This window comes from Pristiophorus japonicus, chromosome 14 (assembly GCF_044704955.1).
Source record: "Pristiophorus japonicus isolate sPriJap1 chromosome 14, sPriJap1.hap1, whole genome shotgun sequence".
Taxonomy (NCBI): Eukaryota; Metazoa; Chordata; class Chondrichthyes; family Pristiophoridae; genus Pristiophorus; species Pristiophorus japonicus.
This window is the reverse complement of record NC_091990.1, coordinates 113433506-113449140: the sequence shown is the minus strand read 5'-3', so window position 1 is coordinate 113449140 and position 15635 is coordinate 113433506. Positions and strand designations below refer to the sequence as shown.

Below are 15635 nucleotides of genomic sequence, written 5' to 3'. Positions count from 1 at the left end.
ATTGAAATATATAATATTTTTAAGGGGATTGACAGGGTTACTGCTGGGAAAATGTTTCCCCAGGCTGGGGAATCTAGAACATGAGGTCACAGTCTCAAGATAAGGGATCGGCCATTTAGGACTGAGATGAGGAGAAATTTCTTCACTCATAGGGTTGTGAATCTTTGGAATTCTCTACCCTAGAGGGCTGTGGATGTTCAGTCGTTGAGTATATTCAAGGCTGAGATCGATAGATTTTGGGGAATTAAGGGATATGGGGACAGTGCAGGAAAGTGAAGTGAGGTAGAAGATCAGCCATGATCCTGTTGAATGGTGAAGCAGGCTCGAAGGGCCCAGTGGCCTACTCCTGCTCCTATTTCTTATGTTCTTATGTTGTTGTGCACTCTCAAGAAAAGCTGAAAAACTCCATTGACAAAAGATACCTGAAGTTCTTCAACAATCTAAGCTTCCCGTACAACAAAAAGCAAACGCTTTTAAAGAAGGTTCTTGTGTTCTGGTTTTAGAAGTAACTGTTTGTTGATGTTGTTTTCCATGGATTTTCTCGTCCAGCCAGTCCAAGGCTTTGATTATGCCAAGCAACACATTGGCCAACATGGCGGAGAGGACGAGGTGACTGTCACTCAGGAGACGGTGGTCCTGCCACTCCCTGGCCGAGACGCCCTCGGACCCCAAGAGAGGGAAATCTCCCAGGATGGAGGTGGCACCAAAACACCGAAAACCATCGACATTCGAAGAAGGTAGGCATGTTAATTAGCACAAGATGGTGCATCACGGCCTGCAGACAGCATGAACACGCGGGCACGCATTATGCCAATATAGGTTTATTGCCGGTACTTGCTTTTGTGATCAGACGAGCATTTACTTCGATTTACTTTGATAGTCAGCAGCTTGGAACACAGTTAATTCCTGGTGTCCTTTTGACACATGTGTCAGCTGTGGCTCAGTGTGTAGCACTCTCATCTTTGAGTCAAAGGGTTGTGGGTTCAAGTCCTACTCCAGAGACTTGAGCATAAAAATCTAGGCTGACACTCCCAGTGCAGTGCAGTCTTTCGGATGAGACGTTAAACCGAGGCCCCGTCTGCTCTCTCCAGTGGATGTAAAAGATCCCATGGCATTATTTCGAAGAACAGCAGGGGTTTTATCCCTGGTGTCCTGGCCAATATTTATCCCGCAACCAACATAACAAAAACAGATTATTGGGTCATTATCACATTGCTGTTTGTGGGAGCTTGCTGTGCGCAAATTGGCTGCGGTGATTCCTACATCCCAACAGTGACTACACTTCAAAAGTGGTGGTCTTGAAAGGCGCTATATAAGTGCACCTCTTTCTTTTCTTTCATGCCGTTACATAGTTAAGATTCAAGGGAAAGTCTTCCAGTTTCGAATGAGCATGTGTGCAAACATATTCAATGTGGCAGTGGAGATTGCAGACACAAAGGCCGGAATTTTTGGGGTAGTTGCGGATGCGATCGGAGGCGGGTTGAGTGGGAAAGTTGATATTTTAGAGGGCGGGTTGGGATCCCGCCTCGCACCTTTTTTTACTCGGGGGCGTTTGCCGGTGCAGCAGCGAACCCAACAGGCAGAGGCGGCCTACCTAATTGAAATCATTATAACCTTATTTACAGACAGTTGGGAGCCTTTTTCCCCCTACGTTTTAAATTTACGCCTGACAACATGAGGTGGGAGTTGAGTGGCCATTGCTCTAGCTGACAGCATCAAATGTAGTATAAAAGCTCCCACCTGACAGATGATCACTTTCCTCAGGCAGAAGCTGTTGCTCAGTGCATTCCCAGCACAACTTCTGCAGGCTGCAAGTCTTTCCAGCAAAGTCTCCATCCAGTGTCACCTCATTGGAAGAGCCTCTCTCACCATTGACAGATCGCTTCTGTCATCTCCGCTTCACCTGCCATCCATTCCATTAACATGGGTGTCATTTATACTGTCTCACCTTGATCCTCCGAATCCAACCACAATCATCCTCAACAGCACCAGGCACACCAGCAGCACCAACCACACCACCAACTTTCTCCGCACAGGGCAGAGGGCATCATCATCGGTGGCACATTGCTGCCGGGAGGGCAGGAACGGTCTCACCATGGCCAGATTTACTTCACTTGACGCCGTACACGCATATAGCTGCGACATGATGTGCCAGGTTGGTACCATCCCACACCAACACCATAAAGCATCCTTGTAATGACCAAGCCATTCTTTTCACACTCACCACCATTGGGTTCCGTTATGTCTCACCAGTCACTGCAACTCACTAAGCCACGTCCAAAGGTGCACACAAATGTGTCCAAGACGGGAAAGTGGTGAAAATAAAGGTGGAGATATTGCCCCTTGCCCCGATTGGGGGCAGTAACCTTCCAGGGCCAGTACGCTTATCGCCTGGCACGGAAGTCGCACCTCCAATATGGAATTGGACTGTCTCCGGCGCTCCGCTTCCTTCTGAGGGGTGCTCCCAGGGCGGTAACGTGGCACTAGGTCCAGCTCTACACGGATGCTCCATGTAGTGCTGAGGTGCTACAATACCCCTCCACTTGGATTAAAGGGGAGGGCCGCTGTGCACTCTGCATGGCCCGTTGGGAAGGGAAGAGAACCTCCCTGCGCGCTCTGACTCCCTCCAAAAGCATACAGAGGGAGCCATCGGAGAACCTGGGTGCAGCCCTGTGCCTCTGTGCAGTCATTGTCAGAGTGTTTGCAGCACTCCAATGCTATAGTGCACTGATAGCACTATGTTATATTAACATTCAAAAGTAGCATGGCTGTGGCCCCTTGAAAAATCCTGGCTGAAAATGTGTCATGAACGATGTCATTAGGCCCGTACCATGGGCTTAATAGGACCTATTAACATAAGGGGCGATAACCAGCGGGCACAGATTTAAGGTGGTTGGCAAAAGGACCAGAGGCAACATGAGGTAAAACCTTTTTATGCAGGGAGTGGTTAGGATTTGGAAGGCGATGCCTGATGGGGTGGTGGAGGCGATTCAATAATAACCTTCAAAAGGTGTGAAAATCCGTATTACACCGTCATTTACGCCGCAGGGTTTTTTTCAGGAAATTCCAAGTCATTATTTTAAAGACTTGGATTAAATCTCCTCAAAGTCTACACTTGGCTAGGGTAGAAAATGCCCCAGCTCTCTAAGCGTCTGTTAGATGGGTTCCTGTTGACTGTAAATGTCTAAAAAGCATTAGTATTTGTGAAAGAAACTTAGGCCAGGATTTCCTGCTTCAGCATCTAGCCTGCGCTTTTAACTGGATGACGAGGGAGGTGGTAGAACCATTATTCATCAGTTTTACTGTCAACATCTTGTTGTAATTTAAAGAAAAAAGGACGGCCAACAACGTCAATTTGCATTTATATAGCACCTTTAATGTAGTAAAATATCTCAATGCGCTTCACTACTAAAGAGCCTTAGGCCTAGAAATTTGTCCATGGCGATAGCACAAAATGAATAGTATTGGATTGGTTGTCCGTTATAAGCAGCGCCTGATATTCAGTTTCATTGAGTGCAACAGAACTGAGACGCAGCGTATAGCGAGTGGCCAATCCGATATCGGCCATTTGGCGCCATCGCTCGAGTTGAATTTTCAGGCCGCAATGTTGATAGGCTAGGAAAGTGGAGTCGAGGTAGAAGATCAGCCATGATCTTAGTGAATGGCGGAGCAGGCTCGAGGGGCCATATGAAAAGAAAGAAAGACTTGGATTTATATTGCCCGTTTCACCACCACCGGACGTCTCAAAGCGCTTTACAGCCAATAAAGTACTTTTGGAGTGTAGTCACTGTTGTAATGTGGGAAACGCGGCAGCCCATTTGCCCGCAGCAAGCTCCGCACACAGCAGTGCGATAATGACCAGATAATCTGCTTTTTTGTTATATTGATTGAAGGATAAATATTGGCCGGGACACCAGGGATAACTCCCCTGCTCTTCTTCAAAATAGTGCCGTGGGATCGTTTACATCCACCTGAGAGGGCAGACGGGGCCTCAGTTTAACGTCTCATCCAAAAGTCGGCTCCAAAAGAGGTGCCACACTACCTCTATGTATGGCCTACTCCTGCTCCGATTCCTTATTATGCTCTTATATCAAGACCTTCTAATAATGTTTGTTAATTTGGCCAGGAAAGCTCAACAGAGTTCCTCTTTCAAAATGGTTGCCAGAGATCTGCCTGCTCATAGAAATGGTACCTCATGTCCTCTTGGCTGATGACCTTACTGTTATGTCTTTAGATGCTCTGATAATGACTCCACGAGGCAATGTGTTGTACTTGAACTGTAGTGACCTTAGTCCTTCATTGATAATTCCAGAGTGAGGATCACACCTGGTGGCCTGTCTTTTATACTAGGCCTGGCACATCTGTACAGGTAACCTACAAGTCTCCCACTGAGATGCCCCCTGGTGACACACCTTGTAATAGTGCAAGCAGTAACCATGTAGAATACATGACATCACTCTCTCCCAAGCCTTTAGTGCAAATCGCCTTCATGCATTGACTGTGCTCTGGGCTTAGCTCTATCTGGTTGACCCTTGGAGGGTCGTTTCCATCTTGGGTGAGTAGGTGGTGTTTCATTGACAGTGGTTTCTGTTTGTGCGTCCATGACCACTCCATTCTCTCCCCCCCAACATATAGATTCATTCATATACATTCAAGTCCAGAAAAAAAAAATGCATTTACATCATTACATTTGTGGTACAGTTGTGAGGCAAGTACATTTGACTGGTTGGGTACATACTTGATATATACTTAGAATCAGTACTGGCATGTAAGGACAAACTAGTACCAGAACTGCTGGGTGGTGTCCAGGTAGTCTGGTGGCGGTGCAGTGCCCAGTGCTGGCAGTGGGAACCCGGTTGGCTCAAGTTGCTTGCTCTCGGGGCCTTTGCTGTTGCTCCTAGCATCGGGCAAGTTCACAGATACCTGAGACCTCCCTGTCCTTTCCTTGCACCCTGCGTCGCTGCTGCTCCTTGAAGAGCAGTCGTCTGGCCGTACACAGGGAACTGCTGACTTGCTTGCCTGGGCGTTACTTGGTTTGGGATCCTGGCTGGTCCTGGTCCCATTTGGGAGAACCGTTGCAGGTGACCCTTCGTTCCCGGGTGTAGCCTTGGTGGCGATAGGGTCTGGGGACTGCGCCTTAGCGTGGTTTGCTCTTTCAGGCTCGTGGCGATTGGTGCCATCGGGTGCCTGAGAGGTCAGGCCGATCAGGGGCAGGGTATTGATACCGGTGCCGTTGCTCTCCTGAGATCGCTTGCTCTGCGGCTTGTATGTATTGACTGCTTGTGGCCACACTCCACGGTGCATAACTCTGGTCCCAGGGACGCATGCTAATACATTGGGTAGCTCGCTGGACCTTTGTGCTCCCGATGGGTGTCTCCCCGCTGCATTGACTGTATGCAGTTGAAATCCTACATCGCACAGCGTTTCATTACTCATTGTAAATAACTTGCAGCTCCGATCACGATCGTGCGACTTTTCTTTGCTTCTAGCATGTACACAACTCTGATCATCAATTGCACATTTTACATCTAACTCACAGTTGCTCTTACATTGATTGAGAGTGTGGAACTGTCCCTTTAAGTGTGGTGGATTGCAGGCCTCCTTTAAGAGAGCCTTGCTATCTTTACCCCATTCATCTTCTTTGCTTGGTACCATGTGTTGCTCCATCAGCGCTGCCCCTCGTGGTCTGGCCGCCGCCATCTTTTCCTTCAGCTCATCACCTCATGGTTTGGGCGCCATCTTTCCTCCATCCACGATGTCGACTGCGGTGATCCTCTTCTTTCCGGGTTCTGACACCGAAGCTGGGAAGTCGCCTTTGGATCCGATTTTCTTCCTCTGGAGTCTTGCCACTGGAGCCTGGAAGGTGTATTTGGGTCGTCCCAGCTGGATCATCTCCACGCAGTCGTGCTGAGCGGTCTGTGCCTCGGGTGCTGTGCTGGTCTGCTCTCTGGTGCTGGGTCCACCCTCAGGTGAGGGCTTGCTCTGTCTCTGAGCGAGGAGGACGTCGATCGCTGGAGGGATGAAATCTTCCCAACTCCAATGGATCTTCTCCATCCATCTGCTTCCGAGTAGCGTTGGTCCATCACCTGCAACAATCCACAGAGGTAACCTGTGCACCGCGCCAGCAGGGAGTACTTTTACATTCGCACTACCAACGCCTGGGATAAGTTCATCGATGTAGGTGCACAGCTTTGCCTGAACCTGGACCAACTTGGGTCGTTCAGCTTGATTGTCCCATAGCCTCTCAGAGGCTTCTTGATTCATTACTGACTGTCTTGCCCCTGTGTCCACTTCCATGAAGACAGGAACGCCGTTTATCTCGACTTCCATCCTCAATGGGGAACGCTCGGTGGTGCAGGTAAACATGCCGTACACCTCTTCGTGGGGCTGAGCTGCTTCTCTGACAATCATTTCATAATCCGCGCTGGATTCATGGCCATCTGCAGACTCTTCATCAACACAGTGAGTCATATTTCTTTTACACATTCGCTGGAGGTGGCCCTTTGTGCTGCAGCCTTTACATAAGCGTCACCGGTGAGCCCTGTGATTCCCTCCGCAACGCCAGCATGGAGCTACTCGGTTAGCCCCCTCGGCGGACTCTGAGTTAAGGGACTCGGGGGCCTGTTCTCTCTTCCCTGAGAAGGTTCACGTTTTAAAGTCCAGCCTCTAAAAGGTGTCACTCTGTGCACAGTACTTGCCGGGTTTGAATCCTGAGGATGAGTCATCTGCCTAGAACCGCAGGTCGAGGTCATAAATGCCTGGCTCACGGAGATTTCCTTCTGCAGTGTGACTGTGATATCCGCAGACAGTAGCTTATGAAGAAGGCCCTCATAGCTGACCCCAATGACAAAGTTATCCCGCAGCGCTTTGGTGAAGTGGTTGCCGAAATCACACGATGCTGCCAGCCTCCTGAGGTCTGCAGCATATTTTGCGATTTCCTGGTCTTCGGGCCGTCGGTGGGTGTAAAACCGGTGTCTGGCTGTGAGGATGCTCTCTTTAGGCTTGAGTTATTCTTGGATCAGCGTTACAAGCTCCTCGTACATCTTGGTCATTGTCTTCGCTGGTGCCAGCAAGCCCCTGATGAGGCCATAGACAGTGGGCCCACAACTGGTTAGTAGGATAGCTCTGCGCTTATCAGCCAGTGTGGCCGGGTCATCTCCTGCTGGGTCGTTTGCTGTGAAGAAATGGTCGAGCCTCTCCACAAAGGCTTCCCAATCATCACCGTTGGCGAACTGCTGCAATGTACCAAGGGTAGCCATTTTCACGTGAGGGTCCATAATCTCGTCGCCAATTGTTATATCTTTAGATGCTCTGATAATGACTCCACGAGGCAATGTGTTGTACTTGAACTGTAGTGACCTTAGACCTTTATTGATAACTCCAGAGTTAGGATCATACCTGGTGGCCTGCCTTTTATACTAGGCCTGGCACACCTGTACAGGTCACCTACAAGTCTCCCACTGAGGTGTCCCCTGGTGGCACACCTTGTAATAGTGCAAGCAGTAACCATGTAGGAAACATGACACTTACCTCGTTGCCTTGCTTGAAGTCAGTGATTTATGTTCTAATCTTCTCACTGATCCATTTCTGTTCTTCCCGCGAGTGAGATTGAATACCCTGCTAACAATCAATGTGGCTGCAACAGGAAATCTTTGGTGTCATCAAAAAACAAGCATATTAGTTCCTCACATGTAGCTTAACATTATCTGTCAGAAACCAAGATGAAGAAGATTTAGAAACATTGCTAATGGATGAATCATAGAATCTTGCAACACAACAGAAGGCCATTCGGCCCATCACGTCTGTGCCGTCTCTTTGAAAGAGCTGCCCAATTTAGTCGCAGACCCCAGCTTTTTCCCCATAACCCTACGCATTAGTCCTGTTCAAGTACATGTCCAATTGCCTTTTGAAAGTTCCGATGAAATCTGCTTCCTCCACACTTTCAGGCAGTGCGTTCCAAATTTTAACAACACCACGTGCACAAAGTTCACAGAAATAAACCTAACTAGTCCAAAACTAGGGAGCCATATATTTAAGATAATCACCAATAAATCCAATAGGGAATTCAAGAGAAACTTCTTTACCCAGAGAGTGGTTAGAATGTGAAACTCGCTCCCACATGGGATTAGTTGAGGCGAATCGTATCGATGCATTTAAGGGGAAGCCAAATAAACAAACGAGGGAGAAAGGAATCGACGGCGATGCTGATGGGGTGAGATGAAGAGGGGTGGGAGGAGGCTCGTGTGAAGCATAAACACCGACACGGACCAGTTGGGCCGAATGGTCTGTTTCTGTGCACTAAATTCAATGTAACAAAAAACTGAGTTGTGACAGTTTTTGGGCTTGTGGATGGGCTATTTTGCCCGCTGAATTAAACATTTATCTCAGCAAGTTGTTGGTTATGCCGATATTTCAAAAAACATCACTAGCTTTCCTGAAGTTATTTTAAAACTGTTTTTTACTTTGCTCAGCTACTTCAGTCTTCGATATATATGTAGTCATATAGGTTAAGGGCTGTTTTAGTAGAGGTGTTCAAAATTAAGAGGTGTTTGGATAGGTCAAATAAGGAGAATATGTTTCCAGTGGCAGGAGGGTCAGTAACGAGAGGGCACAGATTGAAGATGACTGGCAAAAGAACCAGAGAGGGAGATGACAATAACAACAACAACTTGCATTTGCATAGCATCTTGAACATTATAGAACATCCCCAGGTGCTTCACGAGCATTATGAAACAAAATTTGACACCGAGCCACATAAGGAGATATTCGGACAAGTGACCAAAATCTTGGTCAAAAAGGTAGGTTTGAAGGAGAGTGTTAAAGGAGGAGAGTTAGAGAGGAGGAGAGAGAGGTAGAGAGGCGGAGAGAGAGGTAGAGAGGCAGAGATTCTAAGGGAGGGAATTTCAGAGCTTAGGGACTTAGCAGATGAAGGCACAGCCACCAATCGTGTGGCAATGGAAATCGGGGATGCACAAGAGGCCAGAATTGGAGGAACACAGAGATCTCAAAGTGTTGCAGGGTTGGAGGAGCTTACAGAGATAAGGAGGGGCGAGGGCCTTGGAGGAATTTGAAAACAAGGATGAGAATTTTAAAATTGAGGCCTTGCTTAACTGGGAGGCCAATGTAGATCAACGAGCACAGAGGTGATGGGTGAGTGGGTCTTCGTACAAGTTAGGACACGGGCAGCAGACTTTTGGATTGACGGAATTTATGGAGGGTAGAATGTCGGAGGACAGCCAAGAGCGCGTTAGAATAGTCAGAATTTGATGAGTTGAATTTCTTTTACACAGCGAGTTATGATCAAAATTCACTTCCTGAAAGATTCAATAGTAACTTTCAGATGGGAATTGGATTTACACTTAGAATCATAGAATCATTGAAAAATTACGACACAGAAGGCCATTTGGCCCATCGTGCCCATGTTGATTGACAAAGAGCTATCTAGCCTAATCCCACTTTCCAGCTCTTGGTCCGTAGCCCTGTAGGTTATGGCACTTCAGGTGCACATCCAAGTACTTTTTAAATGTAGTGAGGGTTTCTGCCTCTTCCACCCTTTCAGGCAGTGAGTTCCACCACCTTCTGGGTGAAAACAGTTCTCCTCAACTCCCCTCTAATCCTTCTACCAATTACTTAAAATCTATGCCCCCTGGCTATTGACCCCTCTGCTAAGGGAAATAGATCCTTCCTATCTACTCTATCTAGACCCACCATAACTTTATATACCTCAATTAAATCTCCCCTCAGCCTCCTCTGTTCCAACGAAAACAAACCCAGCCAAACCAATCTTTCCTCTTGGCTAAAATTCTCCAGTCCAGGCAACATCCTCGTAAATCTCCTCTGTACCCTCTCTAGTGCAATAATATCTTTCTTGTAATGTGGTGACCAGAACTGCATGCAGTACCCTAGGTGTGGCCTAACTAGTGTTGAAAAGGAAAAGTTTGCAGGGCTATGTAGAAAGAGCAGGGGGAAGTGGGATTAATTCGATAGCTCTTTCAAAGAGCCAGCACAAGCACGATGGACCAAATGGCCTCCTTCTGTGCTGTATGATTATATAGTATCAGGTATATTTTTAATGAATAAATTGTGTGAAAATGTTCTGGTACCTAATCCCCTTTATAGGGTCCCATCGATTTCACTGTTATTTTATAGAAAAAGCCCCAAATGAGTTGGCGTTGGCAAAATCATTGATTTTCAAGTTCTCTGCGAATCTGTAAATTGCTTTACGATAATATCCATAAACAAAAGGTTTATTGTCCGCAGCATGAGCGGTTAGTGGAGCAACTGATTGCAGCCAAATGGAGATCAACGCAAATGGCTGACTCGCTTTGTTTGGCTCCAGCAGCCTGTGACTAACAACTAGCTCAATGGGAATTGCCCTGGTATAGGTTTCCCTTCTGTTTTGGTGATGATGGTTCTCCCCCGTGGAGCTGGCAATAGGTAGGCGGAGCCGGAGGCCCAAGGCTCACGCGATATTGGGCCTCATTAGCTTACCGCCGGAGAGCTGCGGTTGGGAAAATGGCGAGGGAAGGAGTTGAAGGGGGGGGGTCAAAGGAAGGGTGCGATCGGGAAGGAAAGGAGGTGGTGATCGAGAGGGGATGCTTAGGTCGGGGAAAGGGGGTGAATGTGGGGAGGGGATCGAGAAGGAAAGGATGGGTGATAGGAGGAGGTGTGTGATTGGGGCGGCAGGTGGTTGAATGGGAATGTTAATCGGGACTGGGGTGGGGGGTGATTGGGAGGGGGGAGGCGGTTGAATGGGAGGTTTGATCGAGAGGGGGTGATTGGGAGGTTTGATCGGGAGGGGGGTGATTGGGAGGTTTGGACGGGAGGGGGAGTGATTGGGAGGGGGAGGCAGTTGAGTGGGAGGTTTGATCGGTGGGCGGAGGGGGTGGTTGAATGGGAATGTTGATCGGGAGGGGGGGTGGGGGTGATTGGGAGGGGGGAGGCAGTTGAGTGGGAGGGGTGATCGGGAGGGGCGGTGGTGATTGGGAGGGGCCGAGCAGGGTCTGGCAATGGCACTTCTGCTCCTCCCAGCTCCACATTCAGGCCTCGGGCCATATCGGACCAAAAAAAAATGCCCGATCACTTTAGCAGTGGCCCAATCTCCCTTGTCGTTAAGGTGTGGCACTCTGTGTTGCGATGTTGGCTATTATTATACCTATTTTAGGCCCACTTACACTGTTAAGTTTAGACCCCACAATTTTTAAATCAATTTCTGACTTACTGAACACCTCAAAAGAAATGTTGTGGAGGATGGGGTTGGAAAGAAATCTCCCCTTCACGTCCGATGTCAGTTGTGGCTCAGTGGGTAGCACTCTCACCTCTGAGTCAGAAGGTTGTGGGTTTAATTCCCACTCCAGGAACTTGAGCACAAAAATCTAGGCTGATAATCAATACAGTACCGAGGGAGGTGCTGTGTTTAGGATGAGACGTTAAACCAAGGCTCCTGTCTGCTCTCTCAGATGGACTTAAAAGATCTCATTGTACTATTTCAAAGAAGAGTGGGATACCCTCCCATTCACCCATCTTGACCCCCCTCCTCCTTTCACCACATCCTTTCTTTCTCGATACCCCCTCCCATTCTCCCTGTTTTCCTGGAGCCAATATTTATCCGTTAATCAACATCAATAAAAAACAGATTATCTGGGTCATTATCACATTGCTGTTTGTGGGAGCTTGCTATGTGCTAATTGGCTGCCGCGTTTCCCACATTACAACAGTGACTGCACTCCAAAATTACTTAATTGGCTATAGAGTGCTTTGGGATGCCCTAAGGATATGAAAGGCGCAATATAGATGTAATTTCTTTCCACCAGTTGCATTGAGAGACCATTGCTCGTTGATAGCTCCTCTGTGCTGGCCGATAAGACAATGAATCCTCGCGCAAACCCCATCTGCATATTGTTGTGGGCCTGCCCTTCTAAAGCAGACGTTGACACAAAGTGCCAGATTTTCCTGCAGCAGAGCATCTCATGCCATCTGCCGTTAGTTAGACTTGGTCTCCTGCATTCTTCAGCTCACTCATGTTTGGTCCTCTAAGTTGCTGAAAGTGGAGCCAATAATGGTGCAGCGAGGGGGAAACCGGGCATCTGGGAACTCGAGTGAGCAGGACAAAAAATAGGGCATCTCCTCAACCAATCAGGAGTTAAAGGATTCAGAAACTAACTGCGCAAGGACTGAGAAGGAGGGTGAATTAGAGTGGGTGAATTCAATGTCACATCAGGTACTGAAAGAGAAATAAAGAAAGGGAAAGAAAGATTGAAATAAGACAGAGAGAGACATTTTGAAAATCTGGCCGAACAATTCAAAACCTGAAGGAATGAGGCTCCACATTTGTAATAGTTAATTTTCAGATCCAGAGAGTTTGATTGGCAGTTGTTATGTATTCAATAAAGGTTCAAACTAAGTATTGTTTAACAAAGCAAAGTACAATCTTGGCTCTGCTTTATTTAGGCCCAAAGTGCCTGACTCTCAAAATGGCTGGCCTCTTATATCTGAGCAGCACCATGTGCGTGCTGCTCAGTGGCCTCCAACAATGACGCCATCTGGTGGCTACAAACAGAATGTACATACGTGACAGTACCCCCCTCTGAGATCTTATCACAGTCTTTCACAGGTTGAGACGGTCCGGTGCTTTGTCCTCCCGGGTTGACCATCTCAGTTCGATTCCATCCTTGAGTGAGTGTGCGGGGTCTGTTGTGGCAGATGGCTGGATAGAAACATAGAAACATAAAAAATAGGTGCAGGAGTAGGCCATTTGGCCCTTCGAGCCTGCACCGCCATTCAATAAGATCATGGCTGATCATTCCCTCAGTACCCCTTTCTTGCTTTCTCTCCATACCCCTTGATCCCCTTAGCTGTAAGGGCCATATCTAACTCCCTCTTGAATATATCCAATGAACTGGCATCAACAACTCTCTGCGGCAGGGAATTCCACAGGTTAACAACTCTCTGAGTGAAGAAATTTCTCCTCATCTCGGTCCTAAATGGCCTACTCCTTATTCTAAGACTATGTCCCCTGGTTCTGAACTTCCCCAACATCGGGAACATTCTTCCCGCATCTAACCTGTCCAATCCCGTCAGAATCTTATACGTTTCTATGAGATCCCCTCTCATCCTTCTAAACTCCAGAGATCCCCTCTCATCCTTCTAAACTCCAATGAATAAAGGCCCAGTTGATCCAGTTTCTCCTCATATGACAGCCCAGCCATCCCTGGAATCAGTCTGGTGAACCTTCGCTGCACTCCCTCAATAGCAAGAATGTCCTTCCTAGGAGTAGGAGACCAAAACTGAACACAATATTCCAGGTGAGGCCTCACTAAGGCCCTGTACCTGTTGGGGGTGGCAGTGGCCATGTCAGGAATTACAAGTCCATTTTTATTGAACAGGTCCGTGATGGAAATTCCAAGTTCACTGATGACCCTCGAGTCCTCTGAAGGCTGCTGGTAGGTTGGTTGGTCGTCGATGGTTTCTTCGTCCGACTGCTCTGGCTCGTCTGTGTACCTCAGCTTTGTCTGATACATGTGTTTCCTGCAAGTTTGCCCATTCTTGAGCTTAATAACGAATACTCTGTTGCCCTCCTTGGACATGACCGACCAGCAATCCATTTGGGACCCTGACCATAGTTCAACACATATGCAGGATCATTAACAGAAATCTCGCGTGACACAGTTGCGCGACCATGGTACCTTTGTTGACTTTATCTTCTGTATTCAACATGATTATTTAAAACCGGGTGTTCCAGAGATAGCTTGGTCTTAAGACCTCTTTTCATCATGAGTTCAGCAGGCGAAACCCCCGTGAGTGAGTGGGGTCTTGTCCTGTAACTCAGCAGTTATGCAGGACAAGCGGGTCTGCAGTGACCCTTGGGTTACTCTCCTCATGCTTTGCATGATAATTTGTACTGCACATTCAGCTTGCCTGTTGGACGCAGGCTTGAACGGTGCTGACCTTACATGTTTTATGCCATTAAGTTTCACAAACTCCTGAAACTCCTGACCGGTGAAGCATGACCTATTGTCGCTCACCACTATGTCAGGCAGACCATGTGTCGCGAACATGCCATTGAGATTCTCTATGGTAGCCGTGGACGTGCTGGATGACATGATTATGCATTCTATCCACTTCGAATAAACGTCCACCACCATTAAAAACATCTTGCCCAGGAAGGGACCTGCAAAATCTACAAGGATCCTGGACCAAGGTTTGGATGGCCATGACCACAGACTCAGCGGTGATTCCGCTTGTGCTTTGCTGAGCTGCATGCAAGAGTTGCACTGATGCATGCATGCTTCCAACTCAGAATCAATTCCTGGCCACCATACATGGGACCTGGCGATGGCCTTCATCATCTCTATGCCCGGATGTGTGCTGGGTAACTCACGCATGAACTTCTCTCTTCCTTTCTTGGGCATGACAACGCGATTGCCCCACAATATGCAACCTTCTTGAATAGACAGTTCATCCTTGCGACGAATGTATGGTTTGGCCTCCTCGTACATTTGCTTAGGTATGGCAGACCAATCCCCTTTGAGGATGCAACCCTTTACCACCGATAAAATCGGGTCCTGGCTGGTCCAGGTCTTAACTTGTTGAGCCGTGACAGGGATTCCTTCACTCTCAAAAGCATCCATGATTAACTTTAGATCTGCCGGTTATGGCGTTTCCACCTCCGGTGTGGGCAACGGCAACCGGCTCAAAGCATCGGCACAATTCTCTGTGCCAGGTCTGAGGCGAATGACATAATCATAGGCAGATAATGTCAGCGCCCACCTTTGGAAGCGTTGGTATTGATACCTTTGCTCTCGGAAAACAATGAAATGAGCGGCTTGTGATCAGTCTCAAATTCGAACCTTAGACCGAACAGGTATTGATGCATCTTTTTAACACCATATACACACGCAAAAGCTTCTTTTTATACCATGCTGTGTAGGCTCTTTCCGCTTTAGACAAACTTTTGGATGCATACGCTGTTATGTCTTCAGATGCTCTAATAATGACTCCACGAGACATTGTGTTGTGTTTGAACTATAGTGACCTTAGTCCCTTTAATGTAACTCCAGAATGAGGATCACACATGGTGGCCTGCCTTTTCTACTAGGCCTGGCACACCTGTACAGGTGACCTACAAGTCTCCCGCTGCAGCGCCCTCTGGTGGCATACCTTGTAATAGTACAAGCAGTAACAATGTCGGACAACCATGTAGGTCATGTAATACATGACATCCGACTCATTGGCTTGTTGGAGTTCGCAACCAATTCCATATGACGATATGTCACAGTCCAAAACTAAATGTTTGCATGGGTCATAATGTACCAGCAGCTTGCTCGAGCAAAGCAGATTGGTGGCTTTCTCAAAAGCTCTGTCTTGCGATGCGCCCCACACCCAGTTGTCGCCTTTTCTCAATAGCATGTGCAGTGGTTCGAGTAAGGTGCTCAATTTAGGTAGGAAGTTACCAAAGTAGTTAAGCAGAACGCAGCTCCGTTACATTCTGCGGCTTGGGTGCATTCTTGATGGTCTTGGTTTTCATGTCAGTAGATCTGATGCCATCAACGGCAATTTTCCTCCCAAGGAATTCGACCTCCGGTGCCATGAAGAAGCACTTCGAGCGTTTCAGTCTGAGTCCCACTCTATCCAAA

The 15635-nt window shown here is 47.7% G+C and overlaps 1 protein-coding gene across 1 annotated transcript in view; it reads left to right on the top strand.

The window, feature by feature from the left end:
* Positions 1-15635, top strand: part of kiaa1549la (KIAA1549-like a) — a 542422-nt gene that overhangs the window by 337808 nt on the left and 188979 nt on the right. Inside the window, exon 12 of the mRNA XM_070898600.1 lies at positions 550-737. Coding sequence (XP_070754701.1) covers positions 550-737 — 188 coding nt within the window. The remainder of the gene's footprint in view (positions 1-549; positions 738-15635) is intronic.